Consider the following 10,939-nt stretch of genomic DNA (forward strand, 5'->3'; position numbering starts at 1 on the left):
ATAATTCTAATTACTGAAAAAATTCTTCTCGCCAAAAAAATAATGAATTTCTTCTCATTGATATATGTCACTATGACAATGTCTAATATTGTTATGATGTTACCAAAAGCCTTAACCCCATATTTGTATGGCTTGAGATACCGGGATTTGGCGGCCACTATTAAATGTCTGATTAAATGGAAAACTAAGATTAATCCAACAAGCTGAATATATTTCTATTGATATTGAACACGTTAAAAACATTACATGTTATGAACAGTATGTATGAATATGTGAAGCATATAGAGTATAAACAATGAATGTCTTTGAATTGTTCTGAGGTGAGCACTAAACAAGTTATAGTCGAAAACAAGCCACACTTGGCATACTTTACTCTGACTTTGTGAGAAGTTACAATCAGCTTGGATGGAGGTGACTTGAATCATAGACCAAGCAGCAATTTTTGAGGATTTGTCACAAATAAAATATATAACATCATTTAGAAAAATATAGTCACTGTCTGCTGCCTGATCCAATAGAGCAGCAGTTCTCAAACTGTGGAGCGATGAAACTGTACAAGGGGGGCATTGAATAAATGAACATCAAAATTAATTTTTTACATTTTTATTTCAAATTTTAAGTTTGCAAGCATATAATCACAACGAATGCATTATAACAAAAATTAAAATAAAACATGTCTAAGGCATAGATCTAATGACTAATATGTGCCTGCTTTAAAGTACACATCCTGTCCAGGATTGGTTTGATATTCGAGATAGACACTCTGAGCTCCTTTTCTATTTGAAGTTTGTTTCTACGATGAGCAGCACCGCTGCTGCTGCTTTTATAGTCGCGTATTTTCAATCCAGAAAGTTCGAGACGTTTCGGTATGAGTTGCGAACATTCGGGTGACAGTAGAGGAGGTGATAATGTGGCGTGACTGCACCACATTGGCAAAGTAGCCAATATTACCAAACTGAGTTGAATAATTTACTGTGTATGAATACAACTAACAGCGGTATAATATTTGTCAGATGAAAATATGTCCTCGTTTACGAGATTTTTAAAAATTAAAACATATTAATAATTAAAAAACAAATTCAATAAAAATAAATAATTTATTCTTTGTTTTTGGGATTGAAATTTCTACCAAAAACCACACAAGGCATTTTAACAGTTATTAAAGCACTTTAAAAAAAATAAATTGCAAATATTTCATTCAAGTTAGCCGAACACATGCAAAACTTATGGAAGTAAAAATGATAGGATGCTGCGACACCGCACGAGTATCATACCTTTGTTAATTGTATCATGGGTTATTCTCATCTATCTTATATTATGCAGGGGGCGCAGAATTATTCCAGGTAGAAAAGGGGGGGTGCGAAATACGATAGTTTTAGAACTGCTGCAATAGAGGAAGCATCACACATGGCAAATGACAAGCACGCTCATTGTAAAGGACACATGATGCTTCAGCAGGGCAGGAATCACTGTGTTTGCGTGACTTTTATTTTGATAAGTTATTGGGTGTCTTTGGTTTACATAATTAATTGTGCAGTTTTTGCTGGGAATAGGAAACAACAACATTTATTTATATAGCACATTTTCATACAAAAAAAATGTAGCTCAAAGTACTTTACAAAATGAAGAATAGAAAAATAAAAGACACAGTAAGAAAATAAAATAAGTCAACATTAATTAACATAGAATAAGTAAGGTCCGATGGCCAGGGTGGACAGAAAAAACAAAAAAAAACTCCAGACGGCTGGAGAAAAAAAAAAAGGATTCCAGACCATTAGACTGCCCAGTCCCTTCTGGGCAATCTACCTAACAGAAATGAAACAGTCCTGTTTGTAGTTAGGGTTCTCACAGAAGGAAAGGAAAATGGCGACATATGTGGTTAACAAACAAGTACCTAGCTGAAAAGTGAACAAGGTATTCATTTCTCTGTGTTATATGTAAAACAAAAGTTACCAATGTTTATGGTAAGTTATTTACATGCTTTTTATTTTTTGAAACGGTAATAAAAATTCATAAGCCATCAGTCTGAGAATTGACCCTCATTCAGCCAGGGTCACAACAGTAAGGCGAAGTACAAAATAAAAAGCATGTAAATAACTTAACATAAACATTTGTAACTTTTGTTTTACATATAACACTGAGAAATGAATACCTTGTTCACTTTCAGTGAAGTGCTTGTTTGTTAACCCCATATGTCGCCATTTTCCTTTCCTATTCCTGGCAAAAACTGCACAATTAATTATTTAAACCAAAGACACTCAATAACTTATCAAAATAAAAGTCACATAAATGCTGTGATTCAAGCCCTGCTGAAGCACCATGTGTCCTTTACACTCATTTATAGAAGCACAGAAGGCCACATCATTTATTTTTATGTAAAACTCATTAAAACATTTGCTAAGGCTTTCAACAGGTTTTGAGGAGTCCATACTTGTGGACTTACTTTAAATGGAGATGTTACCATTTTTCTTACATCCCTGTTCCTTTTACTCGTAATTATTACAATTTACTTATCTGTATGACGCGTTTATCAAAGGTGACTTGCAACGGTTGAGATACAATTGGTTATATTTCTTTTGTTTTTCCAATCGGAGTGTAGGCAAGTGACATGACTTGCTCATGGTCACACAGTCTTAGTAGTGGTATGTGAACCTTTAACCTCAGGGTTAACCACTACACCACACTTCTCTGCATTAGAACAGACGCTATAGTGGGACCCCTTGGTTGACCAGCTGGTTAGTGGTACCTTTCCTGGTTAGGAGGCTGTTATAATGGACAGACAGAAGGAGGCAGCTTCCCAGAGCCGTACTACTGGGGTCCTTGGGTGCCACTAAGGGGTGCTCTCTTCTCATAGGGCGGTCCCCTCCTGACCTTGAAGTCTTTCCTGGATGCAGTGTGATAGCACCAGAAGTACTTCCGAGTCTAACATAGAGGAATCTTATAAAGGAAGCAAAGAGTCGGAGTCAGACGAAACTCACCTGGAAATTCTAGTTTAGAAGTTGTTGATTGTGCAAATCTGTATAAGGTCAGTCAGTCAGTCATTGTTCAACCTGCTATATGCTAACACAGGGTCACGGGGTCTGCTGGAGCCAATCCCAGCCAGTATAGGGCGCAAGACAGGAACAAACCCAGGGCAGGGCGCACACACGGGACAATTTAGGATCACCAATGCACCTAACCTGCACCCGGAGGACACGCAATCTCCACATGCAAACTCCACGCAGGGAGGAGCCGGGAAGTGAACCCAGGTCTCCTTACTGCCACCGTGCTGCCCTCTGTTTAAGGTATTTCTGAAAATAAATTCCCTTTCTTGTACCTGGAACTGTGCCTGTGAAGTTGTGTAAAGAGTTTGGCGCTTTGTTAGGGGGTCAATAACATATACAGGTGGAATCCCATTGTAATGAAATTGATGGGACCATAAAAATATTTTATTATAATGGAAATTTCATTTTAATGAATATGGGGAAAATACACTTACTATTGTGACCAGGGTTGCTGGAGATTCACCATCTCTAATGGTAGTAGAGCGAGGACAGCTACGTAACTACTATGCTGCATCTGGTAAACAGTAAATCAAGGGCAAAGCAATTGGTTGTCCTCTGCAGGACGAGGCTTACAGCGTAATGTGCTTGTCGCACAGTGTTAAGAACATTTAACACCGGGCTTTGACCTGCTCTTCTTCACACTGTCTTGGACTGTCACAGCGGTGATTCCTAACCACTAGTGTTCTTCTAATCTGAATAGGGGGTAAAATAGGACAATTGCAGTGTCATGGCTCCTATCTTATGTGCTTGCTGAATAACAGTTCCTATTTTGAATGAAGTCTTGAGATTGTACCTGCCTTCTCTATACAGTAACAAAGTGCCTGTGCCTGTGAACCTGGACTCACCTTTCTGTCTCGCATGCAGCTAACTCTGTGACACAAGCCTGACAGTACCGGTATAAAAAAAATAGTACTTCTTAAAATGAAAATATATTTTATTTGAAAATGAGATGTTAGATGCATTAAGTACTTTAAAAAGTTAATTATACTGAAATTTACATTTCATTTAAACAAGATCCGTTAAACATGACGTTGTATGAATATTTGTCTGGGCCAACAAAAAGTATTGGTTATTCTGAAGATTTTGTTACGGTATTTGCTGTAACAGAATTTGACCTGTATCTTTTCATGGGCAGGTCAATAATGTGTATGTATATAATAGAATTACAGTATTTTAAAACATTTTAGCCTAATAAATAATAAACTAAATTCTTTAATATTATGCAAAAAAAAATATATGGGTGACTTAATTTCCTTACCTTAGCTGATGTCTACGATTCCTGTGTTTAAAATGTGTCAGTGTGTTGGTGTGCATCTGTGCCACCTGATGTGGGGCTAATTATGAAGAAGGTGAGATTTAACATAGCTGGATTCATTTATTTTGGAGTACATGAAAGTAATGACTTGTGTCTTAAGCCAAAGGAACAACTGGAGCTCTGCCAGCTGTCACACCAGATATTACTGGAAGAACATATTGAGAGGCAAAGCATCATCTTGATGTCCACCAAGCTCTAAGAGATCAGTTCAGTTCAGTTCAGTTTGTCTTTGTTAAATTATTTCTCCAACATACAAATCTAGTTTAACACTTTGCCTTACTTGAAGAAGATAATGAGTAATGCCATTATTTAATTATCAGGTCTTTATTCAATACAGGAGCAAAGAGATTACTTTTTTAGTGAAGAAAACATTACCACTTCTCAAAAAGAATATAAGGGTCACTAATTAAACAATTCTTCCATTTCTCTTATATGGAATCGTCATTAGTCTCGGCAAAAACAATCATACCGTTGGAAAAATGATACAGGAGTTGCATTAATCAGACAATAACTGAGGAGGCAAACACATCCTTCTGCTTGCTAAACTCATTATTAAAGTCAGAATAATAAAATGTCAACCATTATTAGCATAAGGCCCCTATGATCTGAAATTGAAGTATGATTAAGCTTTTAAAACAGCATGAAACAAATGGAGCAGTTATGCAGATGAGCAAAATTCAGATGAAACATTAATATGTTTATTTGCAAATATTTTATTAAAACACTGCAATAAATCATAATTAGTCCATCCTGTAATTTCATCCTATTGCCATTTTATTGCACTAGCTGTATAATGTTTTTGTGTTCAGCAGTGTTGGTTGGTGTGGACTTTTATTATGCTTAAATGAGATGAATGGTGTTGTTCTTGTACAACTATGGATGAACAGGACCAGCTAGAAGGTTAAGTGATTCACTAAGGAATAGCCTGTGGTTAATGGAGTTAACTTCCCCGCCTTCAAAAATAGGAACTCCATTACACCCTGTGGGATTTTCCATGTTCTCAACAGATTTTTGTGGGATTTTTCCCTCATTGTTCTCAGGATTTCCTCAATCATCTCAAATATGAGTATATTAGAGTGACTGGCACCTGAGACTTGGCCCCCCAGTGTGTGACTGAGAGTGAGTATGTATGCTCTGTAATGGACGGTTCTGACCTAAGTGTTGAGGCTTCTGAATACGACAAAGTGGAATTGATGAAGAGGATGGACATACCACTCAAAATGTATCAAACTCACAGAATTATATTTCAAATCATTTAAATTTTCCCAAATTAGTTGATTTGCAATAAAATGGGAAGAAAATTTAAACGGCAAATTAAATTGTTCAAATTATTCTTCTTAAAATAATCATCAACATAATTGCCGGGTTGGTTACTACTAAATATTTAATTGGAGGTATAATCTTTCAAAGTATGGAATTGGTACTCATATCTTTTTAAAATTTCACATCCTCTCCTTTTTCATAACCTATTCAGAATACGAGCTTCTGTCGACTATACGCCATATGCCACTTTACAGACATACAGTACAGTAAATCACTTGTCATGGTACGGCCTGGGTTTTGGTTTTGATTTCTTTTGTATTTTGTTGGCCTTCTTACTTTTAATTTAGATTCCTTTTGTTTTTTCTTTGTTAATTTGATATACTCTATAAATCCCAGACAGGAAATGATCTTTTCTCATGATCCTTGGGAACAGCCATTGTAGAGCAGCCTGGAGCAAATTTCAGGTTAAATCCAGAGAGAACATCTTTTTCTGGCCATACTAATTTCTAAGAAGATTTAGACTTGACAACATACAACTGACTTCTTCCCATAACAATCTCTTTGTGAGAACACAAAACATAAGGTTTTACATATTTTCGTGAAATATTATTTGTCATTCCATTTTGTTAAATTATTTACTGCTTCCATAACTTCTGTTAAGTTCTGACTTAAAGGTTAGTGTGCTTTAAGGGTGGTCCAATGATGTTCATAACAAATCAGCTGGCCCTACGCATTGCAATTAGACTTCACCACAGTGTCCAGGCACTTCAGAAGAAGCACTTGCTGCCATTTCTTGTTTGCAGTGGCACTGAATAGGATTTTTTTTTGTTTTTGTTATGCCATTTTGTCTCCTTATACAATTTCTGACTTTCAAGTTTAAAGATTTTGGCTTTGCTTAATTTAGTTTTTGTATTTTTGTACCTTATCTTTTGTAATTGTATATTATTGATACAGTGGCACAGATGTAGGACTGCTGCCTTGCACCAAGGTAAAAAAGGTTCACATCCCAGATCCTCCCTGCGTGGAGTTTGCATGTTCACTCCATGTCTGCAGGTTAGGTGAAGTGGTCATGCTAAATTGTTAGTGTGTGTTTAGTGTGTGGCTCCAAGATCCTCCACAACCCTAGTTTGGATTAAGTGGGTTAGAAAATGGCACTACATATTATTGATATTCTGACACTGCTTGAATTTTGGAATTTCTGTTACTTCTTGGATTTCTTATTGACTTAATAAACTAAATATTTAAAACTTTCACTATGGCCAAGGTTGTGAATTCTGCACCCAGTTGTTGCACATTCTCTCCATATCTTCAGAATAGGCCCCGGAACTCCATGTCTGTGAAATAAATTAATACGTATTGAGAATGTTGCGGCATGCTATGGTATGATTTTAAACCTTTAAAATGGCATCATAGACTCACTTATTACATATATGCTGAGTACGATGAAGTTCTTACTTGCATGTCTTAATCAACATTCAACATAGTGGTGGCTCTAAGACCATGTATCTGTGCCTGTATCGGGTATCCTGTTACAGCCAGTAGGGATCCTGCTCCATTGGGCCCTTGAGTAAGGCCTTTAACTTGAAAATTTTTCAATGGACACTGTACAATGGCCAACCCTGTGCTCTGACCTCCAAAGGTCATGCGAAAAGATAATTTCTCCTTCAGGATTAATTCAATGTATCAAACACGTTGCCACTGTCCATCACCATTATTTGTGAGTATAATAACCTTACCTAAAAACTTGTCTTCCCTACATGAAAAATCTCTGGTTATTTAATATCAGACTTGGATATATTTTGAATAAAACAAATCAATCTGTTTATCTATGTGGTATTGGACATATAAAAAAGGTAATATTCTGAGGACATGCACAGTAGCACACCTCACAGGAAATATGAGTGTGTTTACTCAGTAAATGTCTGTTGAATTATGTGATGCACTTATAGCTAAGAGAAATGGTAACAGCCTGGCATCACAGCTTCTTCATTTGCTCGTTGGATTAGGCTAATTGGAGTATGTCTGCTTTGAAATATGAATCATTTCTAAATGCTTTGCACATGAACTGACCATCCACCTGGTTTTAGAATATGCTTTTGCTCTTGACATATCACAGGATAACTTCTGTAAATTATTTAAACAATGACAACAGTGTGAATTGAGCCTCCCCTGTAGTTTTAAGAGGGCAGCACTACACCCACTGCACCATCATAGTGTTACATAACACATAAGATGCTTCAAAAGATATATAGATTCACAAAAGAAATTTAAATAAAATAGGCGACAAATTGGCGGGTACAAACCAATCCTAAAAATCACTTCCCCCAAGCATATCCTTTGATAGGCTGATCTGTTTATGGGTATACAGTCATGTCTGACTTGTAACAATCATATTCGTAACACGTATATTTACCTTTGAAGGGCATGCATCAGTAAATGTGTACACCGTGCACTCTTTTGTCCAATTATCCCCGAGATCTAGGAGATACTACTAATCTGACTCATCCTCCTTCTTCGAAAGAGCCCTCTTATACTATCACAGATTTCTCGATATCTTAGTCCATAAAGGTAAGGGAAGAAGGCCCTAGGCACCAGCACCAGAAGATTGATATTTATTATATTCATCCACACCCGAATGTCCAGTTCCACAGGGTAATGTTGGAATAAAAAGATCTCAATAGTGAAAACTAAACCAGGGCTAAAATAAAGAAGCAACATGATGGTGTGGGAGAGCAATGTCATTTTAGCTCTTGAATATCGGTTTTGCCAAACTCCTGACATCTTGGTAATAAGGTAGAGCCGAATGTAGCAATAAAAAATCAGCAAAGAGCACAGCATGACCCCTAAAGAGAAATAGACGTGGATGGCAATGACCATTTCTTTTCCCAGGGTTCTGCTGTCTAAGGTTAGCAGCATAAGGCACACTTCCTGTTTCTCCCATTCAATACTGTCCAGCATTTCCAGTGCAATCATAATGGTGACTGGGTAAACAGCAGCTAAAATCCAAATCCCAACCACAATTTTTTTAGCCCTGGAGGAGGGCAGCAGGTTCATATAGTGCAGCGGCCAGCGGACAGCGAGATAGGTGTCCAGCACCATTAATGTAATGGTCAAGATGCCTGTACAGTAGGTTGTTACCTCTACAATAAACAGAGCTTCACAAAGCAACTTCTGCAAATGTAAGCCTGCCATGTTACTGGCTGAAAGCACTAAGTTGAAGATAAGGAACACAATGTCCGCAAAGAGGGCATTCGCCAGGAGAAGATAGCGAGTTTCCTGACGGAGTTTTCTGCTTGAGAGAATGCAAATAAAAATAAGTGGATCAGCCAGCAAAGTAACAAAGATGAAAATGGAAGCAGGGATCATAAAAAGTTCTAAGCGCCAGTAACGTATCATTGGGAGCCACAGCTCTGCGTCTTCAAAGTTCACATCTTTTCTCGATATTCTTAAACCGTCTTCTAAGGATTTGTTGGGTGTAGTGTCACAGGTAATCACAAACGGAGTCCACTGCAGATTGGACATGTTCCATGAAAGGGACGGCATACCTGAAGTTGACGAGTCTTGAAGAAGATCTCAGTGTTCTGTCTTCTCCCTAAAAGCAAGCGAAAATGTGGATCATTCAACTGCTTCTTGTAAGTGGCAACTTACAAGTGGAAAAAATGGTGGCAATGCATTTGCTTGTATGATTTGATAATAACAACCATTACTGCTTATGTTTTATGTGCTTAAACCTCCAAAACTGATTGCTATCTGCTATGGGTAGCAACAGCCATTGCTGTATTATCGTATATATCCGACGCCCACCGTAGCATACAGTGGTTTAAGAATAGGAAAGGAAAACGGTGAGAAAAGAAGAAAGAAATACTTCTTGAAAGACGCAGTTGTGAATAGGTGTTTTGCTGGAGACAATTTGTGTCAAGAAATAACCCACTGATAGGAACAGGCAGTTGCCGGATCCCGGAATAGAGATGATGTTGTACAAAAACCCGTCGACAGAGAAGATGCTGTTGTTCATTTTATAACAAAGGCTTAGGAAACAACCGTTGCAGTATAATGAAAATAGCAAGCAGCGAAACCAACGCCAATGGTCGAGAGAGTACCTTCCTGTAGCAGGCTACGGAAAAGACTCCCAGGCGCACACATGGCTGAAGGGAAAGGTCACGTAGTCAGGCTAAATATAGGGCCGTGACGCGACACCAATGGGGTCATGAGAGAGGAGCGGGGAATGCGGTAGTCCGAATAGGAATCGAGAAAAGCGGCGTGGGGGTGTATGGGAGGCTGCAGGCAGCGTGGGAAAGGGTTTGGAAGAGGACGAATAGGAATCGAGAAATGCCGTGTGGGCTGCGTGTGGGGGGACCGGTTTTGAAGAGGAAGCAGGATGAACCAGAAGAGAAATATATATAAGAGATAGATTTGCGATTTCCTTCTGCTTCTTACTCTTATTTAATATGATGGACATCCAGAGTGGGTTACACCTGTAAAGAAGCAATTCTTCTAAAAAGCCGAAAGAGAAACAATTTTAATTTTTGCTTTTATCTACCATAACCAGATCTAGGAGAAACGCTCCCAAATTCATTATTTTGATTTTAAGTTTATAGTATTAATCATAACATCAGGAAAGTTGTATTCTTTTTACAACATGGGCCCTGGTTGTCCCATGGCAATTAGAAAAAAACAGCCCTCCAATGGGAAAGAACTAAAGAGTCAGGAAGTCAGGAAGGCGACCTGTTGAAGACAACTCCTTGTTGTTTATGACACAAACCAAAGGTTCTTTGTTCATCCCATCAGGCACTTTTTCCCCAAGCTGCAGTTAATGGTTCACCACCTTCCTCACAACTCGACCAATTCTCCAGCACAGAAGTTATGGTCTTTCCAGTCTGTTCTGGCTATAGAAGCAGGCTTTCTGAAGATCTCCCACTGAAATAAAAAGAATGTAAAACATCAGTAAGAAATGTGTTTTCCAAAAATATGAGTTTACAAAATTGTTTTCTGCTTAAAAATATTTTTCTTTGGACTTATACAGCATTTTTAGAAGTTTAAAGCATCACAGACACCCAAGTTTATATTATTTGGCAGTTCCTAGTTTTTGCACTACTGGTTATATTTTTTAACATTGTGTTTTTGATTTGTCCAGCCATTATGTAGAACTGTTGCTTCAATGCCTTGAGCGGTTGCTGGCTGCATGGTTTATATCAGGGGCAGACAAATTCGGTCCTAAAGGGCCGCAGTGGTTACAGGATTTTGTTCCAACCCAGTTGCTTAATTAGGAACCAATCCTTACCTTATTTAATGTTATGGCTTGTTAGTCTGCAATGTT

The 10,939-nt window shown here is 37.8% G+C and overlaps 1 protein-coding gene across 2 annotated transcripts; it reads right to left on the reverse strand.

Annotated features, from left to right (window-relative positions):
- Positions 1 to 7,910: 7,910 nt before the first annotated feature.
- LOC120518588 (probable G-protein coupled receptor 148) lies at positions 7,911 to 10,679 on the reverse strand. Of its 2 annotated transcripts, none has more exons than XM_039741470.1 (2): positions 10,448 to 10,679; positions 7,911 to 9,214 (listed from the first exon to the last, which is right to left on the reverse strand). In XM_039741470.1, exon 2 carries the CDS (start codon positions 9,163 to 9,165, stop codon positions 8,101 to 8,103), a length of 1,065 nt encoding a protein of 354 aa, XP_039597404.1. In that variant the 5' UTR covers positions 9,166 to 9,214; positions 10,448 to 10,679; the 3' UTR covers positions 7,911 to 8,100. The 2 variants fall into 2 exon arrangements, with proteins under 2 accessions (XP_039597404.1, XP_039597397.1); XM_039741463.1 differs by lacking the exon at positions 10,448 to 10,679 and adding an exon at positions 10,385 to 10,420.
- Positions 10,680 to 10,939: the final 260 nt, after the last annotated feature.

This window comes from Polypterus senegalus, chromosome 1 (assembly GCF_016835505.1).
Source record: "Polypterus senegalus isolate Bchr_013 chromosome 1, ASM1683550v1, whole genome shotgun sequence".
Lineage (NCBI taxonomy): Eukaryota > Metazoa > Chordata > Cladistia > Polypteriformes > Polypteridae > Polypterus > Polypterus senegalus.

Bases quoted from the DNA above. Each gene is read 5' to 3' on its own strand.
- LOC120518588 (XM_039741470.1), bottom strand. From the start codon at position 9,165: ATGCCGTCCCTTTCATGGAACATGTCCAATCTGCAGTGGACTCCGTTT.